This window comes from Dipodomys merriami, unplaced genomic scaffold (assembly GCF_024711535.1).
Source record: "Dipodomys merriami isolate MVZ:Mamm:240054 unplaced genomic scaffold, mDipMer1.0.p SCAF_202, whole genome shotgun sequence".
In the NCBI taxonomy this organism is placed as follows: domain Eukaryota; kingdom Metazoa; phylum Chordata; class Mammalia; order Rodentia; family Heteromyidae; genus Dipodomys; species Dipodomys merriami.
In genome coordinates this window covers 2,036,556-2,059,350 of record NW_027203405.1, presented here as the reverse complement: position 1 = coordinate 2,059,350, position 22,795 = coordinate 2,036,556, and the positions used below count along the sequence as shown (strand labels likewise).

At 56.4% G+C, this 22,795-nt stretch overlaps 1 protein-coding gene across 1 annotated transcript; it reads left to right on the top strand.

The window, feature by feature from the left end:
- Nucleotides 1–2,729: 2,729 nt before the first annotated feature.
- Nucleotides 2,730–21,318, top strand: Wdr45b (WD repeat domain 45B). Its single transcript, XM_070031728.1, has 10 exons — nucleotides 2,730–2,894; nucleotides 9,308–9,382; nucleotides 11,879–11,980; nucleotides 15,022–15,109; nucleotides 15,745–15,839; nucleotides 16,862–17,052; nucleotides 18,264–18,349; nucleotides 19,154–19,255; nucleotides 19,965–20,086; nucleotides 20,293–21,318. The coding sequence occupies exons 1-10, from the start codon at nucleotides 2,828–2,830 to the stop codon at nucleotides 20,397–20,399; spliced, it is 1,035 nt and encodes a 344-aa protein (XP_069887829.1). The 5' UTR covers nucleotides 2,730–2,827; the 3' UTR covers nucleotides 20,400–21,318.
- The last annotated feature ends 1,477 nt before the right edge of the window (nucleotides 21,319–22,795 follow it).

The following is a 22,795-nucleotide window of genomic DNA, read 5'->3' as shown; positions in this document are numbered from 1 at the left end:
TTGCTGAGATAACTACTTAGGAGAAAGAACTTCCTGTTACTCTCTTTCATTTACTAAGAGACGTGCTAGATCTAGGCCTCCGTGGTGCTTACTATTAAAGAAGGAACAGGAAAGATCTTATGGGACAGTTAAGGCCTCTATAGAAATAAGAATGGTTAGTGACAAACATCGAAACCCATTATATTTCTTAGAGATAAGCGGGGAAACAAGTGCCTATCAGGCGACCAGCTGGTGACCACCCAAGAATGAAGCCCTGCAGCAAGATTGTGTAACCTTTTGCCCTTTCTCATGGAGACTTTTGCTATAAAAGCTTGTTATCCTCTGCATTAAATCGCACTCAGCATCCACTCCTCTTGTGTGTGAGTTGTCTGTTTGCCATCTCCCCACCTATTCCAGTTCCTCCTCTAGGTGTCCTCCATTGTCCCGACAGAACCGCCCCGTGGCACTGGTCACCTACCACAAGTCTGCTTTGGAGAGTAGCACCTATAGGATGCAAAGGAGACCCTAGACAGGATCATTGATTGGAAAAAGTTCCACCTTAGTGCTAAGGACTTCAGGCCACCAACTCTGAACCTGATGCCCAGAAGCATCCATTTCCTAGTAAAATCCTGCTCTCAAATGGAAGGGAAAGGAGGGGGTGGCCCAGAAAGACAAGAGAGCTGTCTGGGAACAGCTCTGAGAACCCCAAAATCATACAATCTGTGGGCTCAGGAATGCAAACAACATGGTCTAGTAAGACAGCCGTTAAGGTTCACAGGATGGAGAATATTGAGGCTAGCAAAAAATAAAACCTCAACTCTTAAAGGGCTGTGAAAAGTCACTGCAGGCAGTAAGTCAGGTTCACTCCGGGAGTGTCAAGTGCTCTGGACAGGCTCTGTGTGTGGGAGCGAGTCCTGCCCTTGGGCGGTTACCTGGGAGAACCGGGGCTTCAGCCAGCTTTCTGAGGGGGCACACTGCGTGTGAAGCATAGGGCCTGCGTGTGAATCACAGGGCCTGGTCTGTGCAAGCAAGGGTGTTCCGGTGGCATGTGTGTGCCTCACAGGGCATCTGAGAAGAGCGGAGTGAGGCTGTGCAATCAGGCAAGCTGCTGAGCCCTTTAGAGAGGAACATGGCTACATGGGAATGGGGAGGTCACAATTCAGTGGACAGAAATAGGGCCAACTTATGAGGGTCAGGTGAGGCTGAACAGCAGGTGCAGATCAACTGAGGCAGTGAAGAGTCTGTGGACAGATGGAGGCGCCCTGCACACTCAGTCCGGCTCTGCCTCACTTAAGCTGCTGGCAGCCAGGTCCCCACCACAGTGGCTCAGACGGCCCCAAGGGCCAAGCCCCAGGCCTCAGGCCCTCCAAGGTAAAGCCAGCACACAGAGTAGTGGCGGGAGCCCCTACCCTGTGCTCCTTGAGGTCTGCCACTGCACAGAGGGAGCTGGCACTTCCGTGAGGGACAGCGTGAGAGGAGGTGGGCCCCACAGTCCAGGCAGAGGCACGGGGCGGGCATTGAGAAGGGATGTGAATTCCTCAGTCCTCTATGCACAGCCCCCCTGAGGCTTGCACACCTCTGCTAGCCTTGGTAAAGCACAACTACCGTCGTCAGAAAAAGAGCCTGGAGAGACACAGGGTGACTCAGATGAAGCTTTCAGTGTAGTCCTTGGATAATGTGTGTTGTGTGTGTGCACATGTGCGTGCATCTGCACATGTTTGGTCATGGGGCCTGAACCCTGGGCCTGGGCACTGTCCCTCAGATCTTTAGTTCAAGGCTAGTGCTCTATCATTGAGCCACTTTACCAGCCTTTGGTAGTTAATTGAAGATAAGAGTCTCATGGACTTACCTACCAGAGCTGTCTTCAAACCATGATCCTCAGATCTCAGCCTCACAATCCTCAGATCTCAGACTCTTGAGTAGGTAGGAATAATGCAAGAACCTTTTTACAGAAAATAATTTTTTCTTTTGTCGGTCATAGGGTTTGAAATCCTGGCCTGGGCGCTGTCCCTGCACTCTTCAGCTCAAGGGTAGCGCTCTACCACTTGAGCCACAGCGTCACTTCCCGCTTTTTCTGCTTATGTGGTGCTGAGGAATGGAACCCAGGGCCTCAGGCATGCGAGGCAAGCGCTCTACCACTGCGCCACCTGCCCAGCCCCGACGCTGTCCATTCTTAAATTCTACGTGTATTTCACATCAGAGGGGTAATGATTCCAACTTTGGAAGAAAACTCAGGTGAAAAACATCTGCCATCAGAACTTGAGGGAGCTGTGGGCCGGCGCGGGGCCGGGGCGCGGGGAGAACGAGCGGCCGGCGCGGGGCCGGGGCGCGGGGAGAACGAGCGGCCGGCGCGGGGCCGGGGCGCGGGGAGAACGAGCGGCCGGCGCGGGGCCGGGGCGCGGGGAGAACGAGCGGCCGGCGCGGGGCCGGGGCGCGGGGAGAACGAGCGGCCGGCGCGGGGCCGGGGCGCGGGGAGAACGAGCGGCCGGCGCGGGGCCGGGGCGCGGGGAGAACGAGCGGCCGGCGCGGGGCCGGGGCGCGGCCTCCACTCTCCGCGTGCGCGCGCCACCCGCCCCGCCCCGCTCGAGTACCCGCCCCTCCCCGCCCCTCCCCGCCCCTCCCCGCCCCGCCGGTCCGCCTCGGCCCGCTCGAGTGCCCGGCGCTCGGCGCTCGGCTGCCTGCCCTGCGGCGCGCACACGTCCGCACGCACGTACGTCCGCTCGCGCGGCACGCCCCTCGCCCCTGGCTTCCGGCGCGGCGCGGACGCCGCGGCCCGCACGGACCCCGGCCCGAGCGGCATGCGGCGCTGAGGAGCGACGGACCCGCGCAGCGGCCCCCGCGCGGCGCCATGAACCTCCTGCCCTGCAACCCGCACGGCAACGGGCTGCTGTACGCGGGCTTCAACCAGGACCACGGTGAGGCCCGGCCGCGCCCGCCGCTCTCCGCAGGCCCCGCCGCCCCCGCCGGGCCTCCGCCGGGCCTCCGCCGCCCCCGCCGGGCCTCCGCCGCCCCCGCCGGGCCTCCGCCGCCCCCGCCGGGCCTCCGCTCCCGCCGCCCCCGCCGGGCCTCCGCCGGGCCTCCGCCGCCCCCGCCGGGCCTCCGCCGCCCCCGCCGGGCCTCCGCCCCCGCCGCCCCCGCCGGGCCTCCGCTCCCGCCGCCCCCGCCGGGCCTCCGCTCCCGCCGGGCCTCCGCTCCCGCCGGGCCTCCGCTCCCGCCGCCCCCGCCGGGCCTCCGCTCCCGCCGGGCCTCCGCCCCCGCCGCCCCGGCCGGGCCTCCGCTCCCGCCGGGCCTCCGCCCCCGCCGGGCCTCCGCTCCCGCCGGGCCTCCGCCCCCGCCGGGCCTCCGCCCCCGCCGCCCCCGCCGGGCCTCCGCTCCCGCCGGGCCTCCGCTCCGGCCCCGGCCGCCGCTCTCCCTCCTCGGAGGCGGGGGCCCCGGCAGGAAACGGAATAATGGCGCTTGTGCGGGCCGCGCCCGGCCCTCCGCGGCTCGGCGTCTCGAGCAGCGACCTGGGTGCGGCCGCGGCCGGGCTCCGGGCGGGGTCTCTCCGGCCGCCGGCTGCGCCCCGGGGCTCGGGCGTCGCCCCCACCGCCCGGCCGGCCGGCCCTCCCGCGGAGGGGCTGGGACGGGAAAACGCGCCTCAGACGCAGCGCGCCGCGCCGGGCAAGGCTGGGGGGCCCGTGCGCAGCTCCGGGACGGCCGCGAGCAGCAGAGGCGAAGCCTTCGCCGGACTGCGGGCAGACTCGCTGGGGTCGGAGGTCTCGGGGTGCGCAGGGAGACTCAAGGGTGCTCAGCGGAGGTCGGAGGTCTCGGGGTGCGCAGGGAGACTCAAGGGTGCTCAGCGGAGGTCGGAGGTCTTGGGGTGCGCAGGGAGACTCAAGGGTGCTCAGCGGAGGTCAGAGGTCTCGGGGTGCGCAGGGAGACTCAAGGGTGCTCAGCGGAGGTCGGAGGTCTAGGATTGGGCAGGGAGACTCAAGGGTGCTCAGCGGAGGTCAGAGGTCTAGGATTGGGCAGGGAGACTCAAGGGTGCTCAGCAGAGGTCAGAGGTCTTGGGATGCGCGGGAGACTCAAGGGTGCTCAGCGGAGGTCGGAGGTCTTGGGGTGCGCAGGGAGACTCAAGGGTGCTCAGCGGAGGTCGGAGGTCTTGGATTGGGCAGGGAGACTCAAGGGTGCTCAGCGGAGGTCAGAGGTCTCGGGGTGCGCAGGGAGACTCAAGGGTGCTCAGCGGAGGTCAGAGGTCTTGGGATGCGCGGGAGACTCAAGGGTGCTCAGCGGAGGTCAGAGGTCTCGGGGTGCGCAGGGAGACTCAAGGGTGCTCAGCGGAGGTCAGAGGTCTTGGATTGGGCAGGGAGACTCAAGGGTGCTCAGCGGAGGTCAGAGGTCTAGGATTGGGCAGGGAGACTCAAGGGTGCTCAGCGGAGGTCAGAGGTCTTGGGATGCGCAGGGAGACTCGTGCTTTTTCTGGCCTGGTCCCACTGCACGGTCCTCCAAGGAGCATATTGCCCGGGAGCAGGTTGGCATGCTCAAAGAGGGAAACCATGGGATGCATCAGTGATAATGGCGTGTGGACCTCGGAATGCAGTCCAGGTCGGCTGTGCCCTGCTGGCCTGGCCTTGCCCTTCCTAGTGCTGAAATCATAGGTGATTCTCACTGCTGGGAAAAATCAAAATAAATGGTCAGAGTTGGGACTTGTGCAGGAAGGTGAATTTCTGGTATTGGTAGTGTTTGAAATCAAGGTCGTCGGCAGTATCCGAACACTCAGTTGTCATTAACAGAAGATGAGTGAATTGTTTTTCAGTAGACATCGATAAAGCCTTTCATAAACTTAAAGATACTCAATTTCTTTTTTTTTTTTTTTTTTTTGGTCGGTTGTGGGTCTTGAACTCTGGGCCTGGGCGCTGTCCCTCTGCTCTTCAGCTCAAGGTGAGCACTCTACCACTTGAACCTCAGAGCCACTTCCAGTTTTCTGGTGGTTTATTGAAGATGAGTCCCACAGACTTTCCTACCTGGGCTGGCTTTGAACTGTGATTCTCAGATCTCAGCCTCTTTTTTTTTGGCTAGTCGTGGGGCCTGAACTCTGGGCCTGGGCGCTGTCCCTCAGCTCTTCAACGCAAGGTGAGCACTCTACCACTTGGGCCACAGTGCCACTTCCAGCTTTTTCTGCTTATGTGGTGCTGAGGAATTGAACCCCGGGCCTCATGCGTACAAGGCAAGCACTCTACCACTGAGCCACCTTCCCAGCCCAGATCTCAGCCTCTTGAGTAACTAGGATTACAGGCGTGGGCCACTGGCGCCCAACCACACAATTTTTTTTTTTTTTTTTTTTTTTTTGTCGGTCGTGGGGCTTGAACTCTGGGCCTGGGCGCTGTCCCTCAGCTCTTCAGCTCAAGGCGAGCGCTCTACCACTTGAGCCACAGCGCCACTTCCGGTTTTCTGGTGGTTTATTGGAGATAGGAGTCTCACGGTCTCTCCTGCCCGGGCTGGCTTTGAACCGCGATCCTCAGATCTCAGCCTCCTGAGTAGCTAGGATTACAGGCGTGAGCCACCAGCGCCCAGCTTTTTTTTTTTTTTAATATAGTCTGATGACCATTTTATTTATTTTTTGGAGGTGCAGGGTTTAATTTTATTTTATTGTGTTTATTTATTTTGTCGATCATGGGGCCTGAACTCTGGGCCTGGGCGCTGTCCCTCAGCTCTTCAGCTCAAGGATAGCATTGTACCACTTGAGCCACAGCGCCACTTCCAGCTTTGTCTGCTGAGGAATCGAACCCAGAGCCTCATTCATGCAAGGCAAGCACTCTACCACTGAGCCACCTTCCCAGCCCCGATAAGTGCATTTCTATATAATGTCCTTTCCACTGAGATGGGATGCAGAAATGTTCTGGTTTGGACTGGCTGGAGCTGCCGGGAGCCAGCTCTGAGGCTGGTGGTGGTCTGCAGCCCAGTGCCCTTGCCAGGCACGCTTCAATGAGGTGCATACCGCCGCAGCCTTTGGGCCCAGGGTTTCTGGGGGGAAAGTTTTTGTTTTGTTTTTGTTTTTTTTTGGTCAGTCGTGGGGCTTGAACTCTGGGCCTGGGCGCTGTCCCTCAGCTCTTCAGCTCAAGGCAAACACTCTACCACTTAAGCCACAGTGCCACTTCCAGTTTTTTGGTGGTATTTGAAGAGTCTCATGGACTTTCCTGCCTGGGCTGGCTTTGAACCGTGATCCTAAGATCTCAGCCTCCTGAATGGCTAGGATGACAGGCATGAGCCACCAGCATCCTGCAGAAAAAAAGTTTTTGTTGGGATGGCAAGAGTAAAAGCATACACCCCTGAGTGTGCTTTTTCCCCTCCAGCCCTCAGTTTTGTGTTTTAACTCCTATGGAAGTATACTTGTGAGTTCAGGTTGATGCAGTTTTCCAAACTGCACCTACCTCTTGCCAACACCAGCTTCAGGTGCTCGGACACCTGAGCACCTTGGTGCCTGTCTCGAGTCTGACCTCACCATAGGCTAGTGTTGCCTGCTTTGTATTTTTGTGCTTATTTCTGGCTTGGGCTGTTTTTTGGTGCTAAGGGCGGAGGGCGTGCTGGGCAAGCACTCTGCTACTGTTTTGGCTTGCGTCTTTATGTGTTTCCCCCCATCTCACTGAGTGTGGTTGTAGACACTGCTCCTTTGAGATCCATGGGTGGTATTTTTGTTTCCCGTGTGTGGTAGTACTGCTTGATTACCCTGGAGCACCTGGTGATGAGCATGAGTTTGAAATTCTTCAGGATTAACAGCTGCCATACACAGTGCAGCTCCTTCTGCATGCCCTCCATAGCAGCCCCCAGTTCCCAGGTCTCCCCTCCATAGCACCAGCGCTCAGTTCCCAGGTCTCCCCTCCATACTAGCAGCAGCGCCCAGTTCCCGGGTCTCCACCTGGGATAGCTGCCGTGGTCCTCGCTGTGGCTGATGTATAGTAGGCTCATTGTGCTATTACTACAGATTTGATTGTTCACGATCCTGTGTTACTGACAATATCTTGTACGGCCTCTATTTTTGTTTGTTGTTGAGCTGTTTGTTGCCTTTTGCTTGTGGGTTTATGGGTGTTATATATACTTTTAAATCTTTGGCTAGATATGCAGACATAAAACTTGAGGAAAATGTAATAGTTAAAAGAGAATACGGGCCAGGCGCTGGTGGCTCACACCTGTCATCCTAGCTACTCAGGAGGCTGAGATCTGAGGATTGCCGTTGTAAGCCAGCCCGGGTAGGAAAGTCCGTGAGACTCTTATCTCCAGTGCACCACCAGAAAACTGGAAGTGGCGCTGTGGCTCAGGCCGTAGAGTGCTCACCTTGGGCTGAAGAGCGCAGGGACAGCGCCCAGGCCCAGAGTTCAGGTCCCAGGACTGACAAAAAAACCAAAAACAAAAAGACTAGTCTCCATACATGAAGACAGCTGCCAGTGGTGTTTGGGTCTTCGGATGTCTGTCTTATGTGACTTGAACAAGCTGGACACACAGACTGATCAGCCTCCAAAACAGGAGAGGTGGGGCAAAGCCAGCAGGGTGCATCCACCCTAATGTCTGCTTCACAGTTGTTGTGAGGAACCAAATTTGCATCATGGGAAGGTAAAACTCCATCTCAAAAATGCCAGGCTGGAGGCAAGGCTCAAGGGTCCCGTGGCAGAGCACCAGCCATGAACAAGCAAAAACTGAATGAGAGTGTGAGATCCTGAGTTCAAATGCTGGTACTGACAAGGAGGAAGGAAGGGAGCAGGGAGGGAAGAGAGGGTTGAGGGAGCAGAGATTTGATAGTGTGTGTGTGCCGGTCTTGGGGCTTGAATTCAGGTCTGAGCCCTGTCCCTGAGCTTTCCTGTTGTAGGCTAATACTCTATCGCTTGAACTGGACTTTTAGCAGTTAATTGGAGATGAAGAATCTCACAAGGTTTCTTGCCTGGACTGGCTTTGAACTGTAATCCTCAGACCTCAGCCTTTGGAGTAGCTAAGATTACAGGTGTGAGCCACCAGCAACCAGCTGAATTTTTTATTTTTGTTCTGTTTTCATGTGAACAATAACTGGACGTGGTATTTAAAGGGGCTTAATGAGGTGGGCGCTGTGGCTTATGCCTGTAACCCTCCTCAGGAGGCTGAGATCTGAGGATCATGGCTCAGAGCATCCTGAGCAGAAAGTCCACAAGACTCTCATCTCCAGTAAACTACTCAGAAAAAGCCAGAGATGGTGCTGTGGCTCAAATGATAGAGCTACAGCTTTGAGTGTAAAGAGGCTCAGAGATGGCACCCAGGCCCTGAGCAGCCCCAGGACTGGGGTGGGGGTGAGTGGGGGGGGGAAGGGGGTAGGGATTAGTGAGGGTGGAAAGTGTGACCAAATGGTAGAGTCCTGTTGATCAAACTTGAGGCCCTGAGTTCAAACCCCAGTACCCCCAAGAAAGAAAAAAAGCGTTAGTAAAAGAGAAAATACAAATAAGGAAGGTTAGTCTTGTGTCACTCAGGTCACAGAGACCAACACCACATTAGTTTGAAACTTGGGTGTTTTCTCAGTTCTTAGCAGTACCTTATTGGACCGCTAATAGCCTGAGTGTGAACTGGAGGCAGTGACAGGTACGAGTGCCCTGGGTCACACTTACCACATGACCACCTGTGTGTGTGAGGCGTGAGGTCTTGGGAGCCTCATCCCTTTCCCACCTTCCCCATCCCAGGGTTCTAGGATGGCCCTCTCTCCCAGCACCTCGTCTGTCCCCTGGGCTGGCCTGTTCCATGGGCCACAGTCACCTGCTTTTTGCCTGTCCTCCATCAGGCATGTATTTTCTTCCTTTTTTTTTTTTTTTTTGGTCAGTCGTGAGGCTTGAACCCTGGGCCTGGGCGCTATCTCTCAGCTCTTCAGCTCAAGGCGAGCGCTCTACTACTTAGGTACAGCACCACTTCCGGTTTTCTGGTGGTTTATTGGAGATAGGAGTCTCACAGTCTTTCCTGCCCGGGCTGGCTTTGAACTTCGATCCTCAGATCTCAGCCTCCTGAGGAGTTGGGATGACTGGCGTGAGCCGCCAGTGCCCGGCGCGGCATGTATTTTCTTGTTGAATGGCCTGGTGCGGTACCTGCTGCGAACTCCTGGGTTTTCGGGGAGTGCCCAGTGGCAGTGGCTCTGAGGAGCTCAGACCCTTTCACTGGAGTTCAGTGGCAGGGGGAAATCAGCCTGCATGCCGAGCAGTCAGAACTTGCCAAATAGCATGTCTGAAGCAAAGTAGCTGGAGTGCAGTGGCATCCTGTCTGCAAAGGGCTTGTAGTCTGTGTTGGTTTCTTTGGACCTTGCTTTTGCCCAGTAACTTGTCTCTCTCCATACTCTGTGAATTAGGGTGCTTTGCGTGTGGGATGGAGAATGGATTCCGAGTCTATAACACCGATCCACTCAAGGAGAAAGAGAAACAAGGTAAGCAGTGATGGCCATTTTCTGCATCTCACCATCCAGTCCCAGAGTCTATAGCTGGCCAGGAGGTGGCTCTATGCCTGTAACCCTCCTCAGGAGGCTGAGATCTGAGGATCATGGCTCAAAAACAAAGCATCCCAGGCAGAAAAGTCCACAAGATTCTCATGGTGAACTGGACTAGGGCTCCACCTGCCAGCTCTGTGCTGAGGGACAAGAGTGTCTGGTGTCTCTCCAGTCTTCTCCCAAATCTTCACTCCTTGCCAGTTCTTTTTTTCTTTTTTTTTGTCGGTCATGGGGCTTAAACTCTGGGCCTGGGCGCTGTCCCTCAGCTCTTCAGCTCAAGGCTAGCGCTCTACCACTTGAGCCACAGCGCCACTTCTGGCCTTTTCTGTTTATGTGGTGCTGAGGACTCGAACCCAGGGCCTCATGCGTGCAAGGCATGCACTCTACCACTGAGCCACCTTTCCAGCCCCATGAAATAAAATTTTAAAGCTGGAATGTGTACACTGGTAAATAAAATAATTCTATTACTTTATCAAGGAATAGATGAGCATTTAGAGGGGTGCTAGAATTCTAAAGTGCAAGATTGTTTGGTTTGTCTTTTTCTTACATGTTTGGTAGTTCTTGTCTCTTTCTGCTGGGGTGGTCATGCGCTGCTGCTGAGTGAACAGATCTCAGATAAATGAGCAATATCCTTTTGTCTCTGTAGATTGAGTTGTTAAGTCTCTAGGTCTAGAGTGGTTTGTCTGTAAGAAGCAGGTGTCGGGGAGTGCCTAGTGTGCCGCTAAGCAGGCCTACAGCAGAGACTTTGAGAAGCCCAGACTGTACAGCACTTCATGATAGAGGAGATGGCCTAACCTGGTGCCAGCCCAGACTGTACAGCACTTCATGATAGAGGAGACGGCCTAACCTGGCGCCAGCCCAGGCTGTACAGCACTTCATGATAGAGGAGACGGCCTAACCTGGCGCCAGCCCAGGCTGTACAGCACTTCATGATAGAGGAGACGGCCTAACCTGGCGCCAGCCAGCTCTGCCCTTACCTGGTTGCTGTGTGATCCTGGGAAGGCTCCCCACATTCTCTGGGCCTCAACTTTTGTGTAAACTGAAGACGATAAGCAATGCTTCTTGTATAAAGTTGCTCTAAAAATGAGTAGGTTGAACAGGTGCTCGCGACTCACTCCTGTAATCCTAGCAGCTTAGGAAGCTGAGATCTCAGGATGGAGGCTCACACCAGCTTGAGAAAAGTCTCTTATCTCCAGTTAGCTACTAGAAAACTAGAAGTGGCGTTGTGGCTCAAAATGGTAGAAGGTAAGCCTTGAGTAAAAAGCTCAGGGACAGTGCCCAAGCCCTGAATCCAAGCCCCACAACAGAACAAGAAAAAAAGGAGGGGGGTGGGTTGGAAGGAATAAAACATATAAATAGTGCTTGTCACTTGCACACAAGCTTACGTGTGCACCAGCTTTATCACGACACTGTTCACAGTTCCATCTTTACAGCCATCCCTGTGGACATTGTCATGGTCACAGTCTCACCATTACAGCCATCCCCATGCACACCAGCACAGTCACTCTGATCATTACACCCATCCCCATGCACACCAACCAGCACAGATCACAGTCTGATCATTACAGCCATGCCCAGGCACACCACAGATCACAGTCTGATCATTACAGCCATCCCCGTGCACACCAGCACAGTCAGATCATTACAGCCATCCCCCCATGCACACCAGCACAGATCACAGACTGATCATTACAGCCATCCCCCCATACACACCAGCACAGATCACAGACTGATCATTACAGCCATCCCCCCATACACACCAGCACAGATCACAGACTGATCATTACAGCCATCCCCCCATACACACCAGCACAGATCACAGACTGATCATTACAGCCATTCCTGTGCACACCAGTACTGGTCAACAGTTACACTGCTACTGCCATCCCCGATGCACACCTGCACGGGTCATAGTCCACTGTTACACATTACCTATGCACAGGGATTGCAGTTTGTGATCCAGCATATACCTCAAAACTGTAGAGCACTATAGGTTTTTTAAACTGTTTTGTCTTGTTCTTATAGTCTTGTGATAAGAGTTAGCTTAACATTTAAGCACTGGTGGCTCACACCTGCAATCCTAGCTACTCAGGAGGCTAAGATCTGAGAATCATGGTTCAAAGTCAGCTCATGCAGGAAAGTCTGTGAGACTCTCACCTCCAGTTAACCACCAGAATTCCAGAAGTGATGCTGTGGCTCAAGTGGTAGAGCTGAGGGACAGCGCCCAGGCCCTGCATTGACGCCTCGTACTGGCACCAACAAAGAAGAGTGGTGTGCTAGGAGCGATTGAACAGGATGCATTGCATGCACACATGGCTGTGCAACACCAAATGCCGTCCTAAAACTATCTGAAGACAATAGCTTAGACGTTTTAAAGGGTGGGGTGCTTAATGTTACAGGTCTTCATATTGACACGCTTTCTTAAACGCATTTCAGAGTTTCTGGAAGGAGGAGTCGGCCATGTGGAGATGTTGTTTCGCTGCAACTATTTAGCTTTAGTTGGTGGTGGGAAAAAGCCGAAATACCCTCCCAACAAAGGTAAGGTAGTGCTGCCCTTCCAGCCTGGCCACGTGAAGGCGAGTTCTGAGCTTACCCGCACATTCTCTGCAGTGGCCCCAGGCCATGTGGGAGCCTCCGGTCACCTTGGGGCGGAGGATGAGGGGAAAGGAGCGTCTGACTGAATGGATGTGGAGCGTTGAACATCTTCTCTTGGTAAAGGAGATGTCACAGACTAAAGCTTCATGGGAAGACATGGCAGCGTGCAGGCTCTGGGTGTGAGCACTGTGTGTGTGTGTATGCGTGCATGCATGCATGAGCGTTGTAGCTGAGATGGGTGGAGAGCTGCCAGGCAGCTCCCTTGCCTGCAAAGTATCTTAAGCTAGCACTTACCTGAACGAGGAAGAGACCGAGTGAGGTAGAGCACACAGAAAATGTCACCCCTACTTGGGAAGGAAGGGAGTAGTGGGGCAGGTCTCAAGTTCCAGGAGAGAGAGGCGTTGTGTGTGCACTAGGGAAGCGTCAGTATAAAAGCAGTGCGTATCCAGAAGCAACACATGGGTGTGAGGAGCTGGGGGCATCTGAGCGGCAGTGCCGCTGGCGGCCCTGAGGACTGGCTGGGCAGCCAGCGTTGGCAGGTTCCAGGGTGGGTTGGTAGGGGGAGAGGAGCGGAAGGGAAGGAAGGAAGGGAGTAGAAAGGGAAGTATTTCACTGTGTGTCCCCTGGGTCACACACCCGGGCCCCGGGCTGAATTCTCAGTGGAGTTTGTGGGCTGGCCCCTGACAGGCACCTCTGGGAGAGGAGCGGAAGGGAAGGAAGGAAGGGAGTAGAAAGGGAAGTATTTCACCGTGTGTCCCCTGGGTCACACACCCGGGCCCCGGGCTGAATTCTCAGTGGAGTTGGTGGGCTGGCCCCTGACAGGCACCTCTGTTTTTGTTGTAGTCTCCACCAGGAGCGGTGAATGGGAGGGGATTGTGTTTCTGCTTGGCCTGTAGGTAGTTGTTCAGCCTCCTAGGTGCATGTTTGTCTGTGCCGGTAGCGTAAAGCTGTGTAGCGAGACCGGCCAGGTGCCCTGGGAGGGCAGGACACAGGCCTGGCCTGTCAGCAGAGAGAGGGCCCGGCGGGGCCTGTGGGAATGCTTGGGAGGCACAATCCTGCTGCTGATTGACTCTGACCACCAAGGAGGAGAGGGAGATTGTGAGCAGCAGGTGGCAAGCCCCTGTCTACACGCAGGGGAGCTGTTTTCCACTATTGAGTCTCGCTTACCTGTAAAATCTCTCACAAAACTTAAGTTTTCTCATGGTGACAGTGGTGGCAGTTCCTACCAGTGTAGTTTCATCTACAGGGGATGCAAGTAGGATGCCAGTGGAGGCAGAAGTGGAAAACAAAAACTGAAAAAGTACAACACGACATTGAGAATGAATGGCGCGTAGGCTTGCTGGCTGCCAGCTAAGAGAGTAGTTGTGAGGATTGGAGGAGCACCAGCCAGTGAGTGAAAGCAAGCATCTAGTACCGAGTTCTAATTCCAGTTTCAAGCCAGAAAGTCGTTCTGCAGAAAATATAATTGGATATGGGTGAGAAAGGACTGGGCAAGAAGATAAGATTTAAGGGCTGGGAAGGTGGCTCAGTGGTAGAGCGCTTGCCTTGCATGCCTGAGGCCCTGGGTTCAATTCCTCAGCACCACATAAGCAAAAAGAAAAAAGCCAGAAGTGGCGCTGTGGCTCAAGTGGTAGAGCGCTAGCCTTGAGCTGAAGAGCTGAGGGACAGCGCCCAGGCCCCACAACTGGGCTCCCCCTTCCCCCCAAAAAAAGATAAGATTTAAGACAAACATGAAAAGTCAAAAACAAATAAAAACAACAATAAAGATAAACTCTGCTGGGCACTGATGGCTCACGCCTGTAATCCTAGCTACTCAGGAGGCTGAGATCTGGCCCTGGCAGTAAAGTCTTTGAGACTCTTAACCTCCCAATAAACTCATAAGAAAAAGCTAGAAGTGGAACCGTGGCTCCAAGTGGTAGAGTGCTGTCCTTGAGCACAAAGAGGCCCCAAGTTCAAGCCCCACCACCAGCAAAAAAGATAAACTTGTAGCTATGCGCTGGTGGCTAACGCCTGTAATCTTAGCTACTCAGGAGGCTGAGATCTGAGGATCACGGTTCAAAGCCAGCCCAGGCAGGAAAGTCTGTGAGACTCTTATCTCCAATAAACCACCAGAAAACTGGAAGTGGCGCTGTGGCTCAAGTGGTAGAGTGCTTGCCTGGAGCTGAAGAGCTGAGGGACAGCGCCCAGGCCCAGAGTTTAAGCCCCGTGACCGACAAAAAAAAGCAAAGTAAGATAAAAAAGATAAACTTGTTAGTGTGAGCTTTTGTGTCCATATAAATGTATAGATAAGTGTGTGTGTGTGTGTGTACACATATACACACAGGGGTGTAAGAGGCTGTGTACCTGGAGGTCTGGCCGACCTGTGTGGAGACCTCTGATCTGCCCTGCAGTTAACCCAATGCATGGAGTAGGGATGCAGGCATGCGTGCTCCAGGGTGGGGGGCACGCCTCAGGCCCCGGGCTCCCTTGGTGCTCCGCCCCACAGTGTGACTGACCCGGTCAGGGACCACACGGCCTCCCAGCGTCCACACTTCCGGTGTTATACCTGCCTCTGATTTCACCAACACTCACCTTCCACGCTGGAGTAGATCTAGCTGGTCTAGAACTTGCCTTCTGCCTGTTTTAGCCTCCTGGGGACTGGGCCCTGCTCCACTGTGCATGGCCCTTTAAATAGAGCTATTGTCTCTAGTTCTGGCTCATTTAGTGTTGCAGTCCGTCTTGTTTTTGACTCAGAGTAGAAGGGGAGAGGGGACTATTTGCTTGAGCTAACCAGGCAAAGATGGGCTAGCAGATTAAGTATGCACAGGTCCGTGTGTAAGGCAGGTTGGTGGCCTGAGACCTTGGCCGGTTTGTATGTGCTGAGTGGGGAGGAAAAGGGAGACTAGGAGCAGCCGCCTGAGGGAGGGGATAACCACGGGCGCGCCGTGGTCCGGGCCGCCCCCACGGCGGCTGCCGGGGCGTGAGTGTGCTCCTCTGCGTTTCAGTGATGATCTGGGACGACCTGAAGAAGAAGACTGTCATCGAGATCGAGTTCTCCACGGAGGTCAAGGCGGTCAAGCTGCGGAGAGACAGGTGGGTCGGCTCTGGTGGGGAAGGAGCGGTGTGGGGATGACCTGTCCACACGGGAGCCTGGGGACCTCTGCTGCCCTGGGGTCACTGTCCACACGGGAGCCTGGGGACCTCTGCTGCCCTGGGGTCACTGTCCACACGGGAGCCTGGGGACCTCTGCTGCCCTGGGGTCACTGTCCACACGGGAGCCTGGGGACCTCTGCTGCCCTGGGGTCACTGTCCACACGGGAGCCTGGGGACCTCTGCTGCCCTGGGGTCACTGTCCACACGGGAGCCTGGGGACCTCTGCTGCCCTGGGGTCACTGTCCACACGGGAGCCTGGGGACCTCTGCTGCCCTGGGGTCACTGTCCACACGGGAGCCTGGGGACCTCTGCTGCCCTGGGGTCACTGTCCACACGGGAGCCTGGGGACCTCTGCTGCCCTGGGGTCACTGTCCACACGGGAGCCTGGGGACCTCTGCTGCCCGGGGCCTGCCCGAGGAGCACCGCCTCACCCGCCCCCAGCCCGCGTGGAGAACCCGAGCTGGAGGAGGTGGACGGGCTGGGAGTGGTGGCCTCAGTGTCTCCAAGCGTGACAACCAGGTCACAAAACGTGCCTTTCCCGTTTGAAGAGGAACCGACCACATTTTTCTTTTCAGAATCGTGGTGGTGTTGGACTCTATGATTAAGGTGTTCACGTTCACGCACAACCCCCATCAGCTGCATGTCTTTGAGACCTGCTACAACCCTAAAGGTGAGGACTGGAGGGGGAGCTCTGGGTGCGGGTCCTGTCCCTGGGTGTGGGGGCAGCCACGGCCCGGCCACTGTGGTGCGCGGGCCCTCGCCCGGCCCGGCCCGGCCACTGTGGTGCGCGGGCCCTCGCCCGGCCCGGCCCGGCCACTGTGGTGCGCGGGCCCTCGCCCGGCCCGGCCACTGTGGTGCGTGGGGCCCTCGCCCGGCCCGGCCCGGCCACTGTGGTGCGCGGGCCCTCGCCCGGCCCGGCCCGGCCACTGTGGTGCGCGGGCCCTCGCCCGGCTGCTGTGGTGCGCGGGGCCCTCGCCCGGCCCGGCCACTGTGGTGCGCTGGCCCTTGCCCGGCCCGGCCGCTGTGGTGCGCAGGGCCCTCGCCCGGCCCGGCCCTCCCGCAGCCTTGCCCTCCCGCAGCCTTGCCCTCCCGCAGCCTTGCCCTCCCGCAGCCTTGCCCTCCCGCAGCCTTGCCCTCCCGCAGGGTAGGTTCTCCTGCACACACCACAGGTGCCTACAGTTCCTTCTCTTTCCTAACTTGCTTGTTCATTACCATCACACCTCTTTCCCCCACCGCTACGGGGCAGGGGCTGAGGAGCGTGAGGGTCAAGTTTTGGCTTCTTTCAGTCTTAGTTTTTGTGCCTGGCTTTGTCCGCTGTCGGCTGAGGATTAGCTCTGACTTCATTCACACAGTGAGCTAGGTGCACAGCCAGAGACAAGGCCGGGGGGAGTCTTAGTGACGTGCACCTGTGCCCTTAATTTCTAAGTATTTGAGGGGTTTTTATGCTGTTGGCTGTGGAGTAGTTTACTTTTGAGCGTTGACTGCAGTCCCAGCAGCAGTAAATTGGCAATTACAAGGGAAGAGTCCCCGATACCATTTCCTATCATACCATTTCCCGTCAGCGTGTCTTTGACTTGGGGGTTCTGGGTTGCGGCTGCCACTCTGCTTGTGGACTGGAGGACAGAGAGTATGTTTGGGTTGTGAGGCTCGGAAGCCTTGCCGTTGTCAGCTCTGGTGAATTTGTCTCCCCAGGCCTCTGCGTCCTGTGTCCCAACAGTAACAACTCCCTCCTGGCCTTCCCGGGCACCCACACGGGCCACGTGCAGCTCGTGGACCTGGCCAGTACGGAGAAGCCGCCCGTGGACATCCCCGCACACGAGGGCGTGCTCAGCTGTATTGCTCTCAGCCTGCAGGGCACCAGGATCGCAACGGCGTCTGACAAGGTGAGACCCGCCGTCGGAGCTGGCCGCCCCAGGCCGCTCCCATCCGCAGACCAGGCTTGCTTACCCACGTCCTCCAGCACTAAGACACCCTGGTGTGGGGTTTCTGTGAATCCAGTAGTGGAGGCCGGGGCCAGGAGGATTGCAAGTTCATAACCAGCCTGGGAGCCTGGGTGATATAGTGAGACCCTATCTCAAAATACGATAAAAATGGGCTGGGAAGGTGGCTCAGTGGTAGAGCGCTTGCCTTGCATGCTCGAGGCCCTGGGTTCCATTCCTCAGCACCACATAAGCAGAAAAAAAAAAAAGCCCGAAATGGTGCTGTGGTTCAAGTGGTAGAGCGCTAGCCTTGAGCTGAAGAGCTGAGGGACAGCACCCAGGCCCAGAGTTCAAGCCCACGACCGGACCCTCCCCCCAAAAAAAAAAAAAAAAAAAGAGAGAAAATAAGATAAAAACAAACACAAGAAGAAAGAAGCCCTGCAGTTCACACCCAGGTCCTCCCTGCGGTTTCTTGGCAGAAGCCTCTAAGCCACTCAGAACTGCGTGCTGGGTCTCAGTGTGTGCTGCTGCACTGCGTAGCAGCGCTCCTGGGTGAATTTCCACCATCTTACATTTAAAATACGGCACTATTTTCCTGCAGGTTGCATGATATGAAAAAGTTGCTTTTAAAAAGGTTTACCTATGACTTTTTTTACTTTCATTAGCCTGATTTCATACATTTCCAAAGACAGTTTATGCTTTTTACTTTAATTTTTTTAAGATTGCAAGCCTAGTATCAGTAGAAAGCCACACACTTTAGTGGGGTGATCGCACACGTGAGCGTGTCTGCCGCCCTGGCTCTGGGCCGGTGCTGGGGCCGTGGCTGTGGTGTGAACCGCACTTTAGCCCCTCCACTGGACACGGCTGTGTCTGGAGGCTGCTTTTGTCTCTAGGATTGCGTGTGCCCTCATCGTAACTCAGGTGAGATTTCCTAGACTGGAGAAACGGGGCACCAGCCTTGGCCTGAGGTTGTTCGGGACTTGGCCAGGGTGCCAGCTGCTGGGGTCTCCTGAGCCGTCCTGGCCCCTGCCTTGTGCTCTGGGTGGCTGCGTCGGCAGACCCAGGGACATGTGGGAGGTTGGGAGGTTGGGCAGGTGGGTTTGTGAATGCATGAATATTTCAGGAACGGTGACATGTCAGTTGTTGATAATGAAACACTTCGCTGTTTTTCAAAGGGGACCCTTATAAGAATATTTGATACTTCATCAGGGCACTTAATCCAGGAGCTACGAAGAGGATCTCAAGCAGCTAATATCTACTGGTAAGGAGGCCAGTGACTGCCCTGGAGAGCAGCCCGTGAGAGGCTCACGTGGCAGCAGGCAGGTCTTGATTGTTACTGACTCCACCTTTAATTATGGAGGACACACTCAAATACACAACGTGGCCGCTCTGCGCCCTGAGACTGCGCAGCGTCCTCACCTCCTGCATCTGACTCTTCCTGGGTTGTAACGCAGATTTTGGATCTCCCCTGTTGATGGTTGCATCCCAGGAGGCCCTCGGGGCAGGCCGCCCCTGGGGGTCTGCAGGGTCCTGGGGTGCAGCGTGCTCGCCTGTTCTCTGCTCTGCCGGCGCTAGCCTGAGCCTCTCAGTGGACGTGGGGTCTCCAGCCCCCCCCCCAGGTGGCACCTGGGGTGTCTGGAGACAGCTGAGACTGTGCTTTGCTTCTTGGCCTTTTCCTTCTTTTTGTACCATGGATATCAAAGAGCAGGTCCTTAAAACTGAGTTCTTAGTCAGGCACCGGTGGCTCAGGCCTGTAATCCTAGCTCAGATCTGAGGATTGTGGTTCAAAGCCTGCCCTGGCAGGAAAGTTCATGAGAGTCTTATCTCCAATAAACCACCAGAAAACCGGAAGTGGCGCTGTGGCTCAAGTGGTAGAGTGCCAGCCTTGAGCTGAAGAGCTGAGGGACAGCGCCCAGGCCCAGAGTTCAAGACCCATCAGTGACAGAAAAACCCAAAACCTGTGTTGTTGAAGCTGGAGTGCTGAGGGCTCCGCAGCAGCCGGGCAGGGCGCGTCGGGTCTCGGCGTGGGCCTGGGTGCGGGCCTGAGTCTCTGTTTCCTTGGCAGCATCAACTTCAATCAGGACGCGTCGCTCATCTGCGTGTCCAGTGACCACGGCACCGTGCACATCTTCGCAGCCGAAGACCCAAAAAGGAATAAGCAGTCGAGGTAAGAGTCAGGAATGCTGCGGGCTGGCGGCGCTGCTGCTCGCGTGGACACCTCGCACCTGTGCTTTGTTTGGGTTCGGAAGCAAGTGTGACGGTGCTGTAGAGGAGGCTGCTGGCCCAGCACCGACTGACAGCAACCCTTGCTGTCCACGCTGGTCTCCCCATGCTGACGCTGTCTGTCAGGTGCTGTGAGCCTGGTGCTCTGTGCTAATGCTGTCAGGTGCTGTGGAGCACCACAGCAGTTCTTTCTGGAATGCTGGTGGAGAGACATTTCCTGGAACTGGGCACACTAACCACAATCTCATTTAAAAACATTTCTAAGGACTTCCAGGTTTTATGTAAGTAATAAAAACTTTTTCAGCTGGGCGCCAGTGGCTCACACCTGTAATCCTAACTTCTCAGGAGGCTGAGATCTGAGGATTGTGGTTCAAAGCCAGCCCGGGCAGGAAAGTCCATGAGACTCTTCCCTCCAATAAACGATCAGAAAAACCAAAGTGGCGCTGTGGCTCAAGTGGTAGAGTGCTCGCCTTGAGCTGAAGAGCTGAGAGACAGCGCCCAGGCCCAGAGTTCAGGCCCCACGGCCGACAAAAAGAAAAAAAATTTTAAATAGAACTAAAAGCATCAAGTTTAAAGCCTGGGTGTTTGCGGTGGTTTCTGAGTTTAAGCGTCTGTCTGACTTTGTAAGCCCCACCTCTCTCGTGTCCCCACAGCCTGGCGTCAGCCAGCTTCCTTCCCAAGTACTTCAGCTCCAAGTGGAGTTTCTCCAAGTTCCAGGTCCCCTCCGGCTCTCCGTGCATCTGTGCCTTTGGAACGGAGCCCAACGCAGTCATTGGTGAGTGGTCCCCTGGGGGGAGGCGGGAGGGGGGCGAGCTTCTGCCCTGCCGCCTTCCCAGAAGCCCTCCCTTACTGGACCGGCGTGCGTCGGGCTGCTCTGTGCTCAGGTCCTGGAGGCCGTTTGCTTGCATAGCGTGGGGAGACCTGGGTGCTCTTGACTTGGTGGAAGAGGGCCGTGGTGACATGCTCTCCCCTCTGTGCCAGCGATCTGCGCCGATGGCAGCTACTACAAGTTCCTGTTCAGCCCCAAGGGCGAGTGTGCGCGGGATGTCTGTGCACAGTTCCTGGAGATGACGGACGACAGGCTGTGATGCCCCGTGGCCGCGGCCGCGCTCCGGGTGCCCACGGACTCCTGGGACCGCGTCCTGAGGCCGTGCGTGGCTGTCCTTCCAGAGCCGGGCTTACGGCTCTCACATTAAAGAGGGTCATCGTCCCAGCGCCGCAGACGCTGCCCTGTCGTTCAGCTCTGGCACTGGCGTTCGTGGTCCCGCTGCTCCCTCATGCCTGCCCAGAGCAGCCGTGATGGCAGAAGCTTGTGTCTGCAGCAGTCCCATCTTTGCCCCCGAGCCCGCGGTGATGTGCAGGTGGGCACGTCAGCCGATGCAGCCTGGGCCTGCCTGCTGCACAGAGACGCAGCCGGCCGTTGCGAGCACCAGCACCATGGCCCCTGGGCCCAGCGTGGCGCCCCACGAGCCCTGGTCCTCGACCGACCCGGCTGGCTCTCCTGGTTAGACTGGGGTTCAAAGGGAGTTTTCCGGTACAGACGGGACAGGTCGGAGAAGGCGGTGGGTAGTTTGGGGGCCTGCCCTGCAGTGCCCACTGCTGTCTGCCTGTCACTGGGAACGGTGGCAGCCGCTGCCCACTCCCAAGCCCCCTCCCCCTGGCATCTGGAGGAAAACTGTACACTACCCTGGAACAGGAGACATGGCGGCACTGGTGTGGGTACAGGACCTGCGTGGTGGTGCCACCGAGCTGTGCATTAATTGTCTTGAGTCCTTTCCAGGAAGCCCGGGTTTAGTTTTGAGTTCATGTTGCAGACATTTAAACTCCACCCGACGTCGAGTTCCCGTCCTGCCGGTGTCTTCACTGTGATGTAATCAGCTTTGTGTGTGGATTCCATGTCAAGTATGCATGTTGCCTCCATGTGTATTTAATCATGAAACTTAATTTTTGCACACTTATTTGTACTGTTCTTTTCAATAAAAGTGACTAATTTTGTTGTACTCTGTACCAGAGGCAAGCAGAGCCGGGCCTGGGAAGCCAGGTGCCCCCTTTCCTGCTGAGGGGCCGGGATGTGGGTCCAGGGCGTCCGGCCTGTGCCCGGCCTTGCGTGCTCTTGGCTGGACTGGCCTGAGAGCGAGGGGAAGGCTGTGGGAGAGCAGGGCTCAGACAGAACTGCTCACTGTTTGGGATGGGCAGGGAGCAAGGCCCTGCACAACTCTACACATTTTTACGGTTTCTAGTTTGCAGTTTTCCTGACCATCGTCTAGTGTATCAAGTTACAGCCCTGCCCTCAGGTGCAAAGCTGTTGAGCCGCCCTGTGCCCAGGCTGCAGGGGCTCTGCCACAGGCAGTGTGGAGCTGCCCGGAGGAGGCCGCCTGACACTGGCTTGGCCGTGAGACCTGTACACGGCTTGCAAATGTGCTGGGCTGACCTGAAGACAAAGGCTGGCTGTGGGCCGCCTGCCCTCCCCACTGCGAAGACCCCTGCTCCCACTCCTTCTCCCCCTCCCTAGGGCCGCCTCTTTCCTGAAGAGCCCTCCCGCCCCTTCCCCAGCCTTGCATCTGATAGGCAGGTGCTCTACCTCTTGAGCCACGCCTCCACCCTTTTTGTCTACTTTTCACATAGAGTTGGGCCGGCCTGAGTTACAGCCCTTCTTTGTTTGCATTCCACTGTGCCCAACTTTTTATTGATTGAGATGGAGGCCTTTTGAACTGTTAGCCTTAATCCAATCCTGGGTCCTCCCAAGTAGCTAGGATTAAGCAGAAGCCCAGCTGTTGTCCTCCGTCAGTGCCCTTTCCAAACCTTTTCAGGCTGCGACACTTTGTGCCCCTCTGGCCTTTCCCAGATGCTGGTCACTGCTTTTGGGTGCGCCGCCAGGCAGGCCAGGATGCCCTGGTCACGTGGCTGTGGCCACCGGGGGTGTGATGGGTGGCAGCCGCTGTGTAGACACCATGGTTGGAGGTGTCAGCTGCCCATCTGCACTGCAGTGTGGACTCTGTCACGCAGCACAGGGCCACAGCTTCCTGCTCACCGACACTGTTCTTGTGCTACCTTTTGCTGGAAGGCCGAGGCACTGATTCCATTTCAAGGATCTTACATCTAATTTTTTTGTTGTTGTTCGTTGTGGGGCCTGAACTCTGGGCCTGGGCGCTGTCCCTGAGGTTTTGCTCAAGGCTAGTGCTCTACCACTTGAGCCACAGCGCCACTTCTGGCCTTTTCTGCTTATGTGGTGCTGAGGACTCGAACCCAGGGCCTCGTGCACACAAGGCAAGCACTCTTACCTTCCCAGCCCTCACACCTGATTCTTGAGCATTGGCAAAGCTTTCTGTGTTCTTTTAAAGGGCACAGACCTGAAATGAAGGCTCCACGCTGGGAGGGGGGTGATGGGTGGGAGCAGGGTGTGTGGACAGGTGTGGGGCTGAACTCAGGGCCTGGGCGCTGTCCCTGAGGTTTTGCTCAAGGTTAGCGCTCTACCACTTTGAGC

Coding starts and splice junctions, on each gene's coding strand:
- Wdr45b (XM_070031728.1), top strand. CDS start 2,828: ATGAACCTCCTGCCCTGCAACCCGCACGGCAACGGGCTGCTGTACGCG. Junction 9,383..11,878: donor CAAGGAGAAAGAGAAACAAG/GTAAGCAGTGAT, acceptor AACGCATTTCAG/AGTTTCTGGAAGGAGGAGTC. Junction 15,840..16,861: donor GACCTGCTACAACCCTAAAG/GTGAGGACTGGA, acceptor TTGTCTCCCCAG/GCCTCTGCGTCCTGTGTCCC.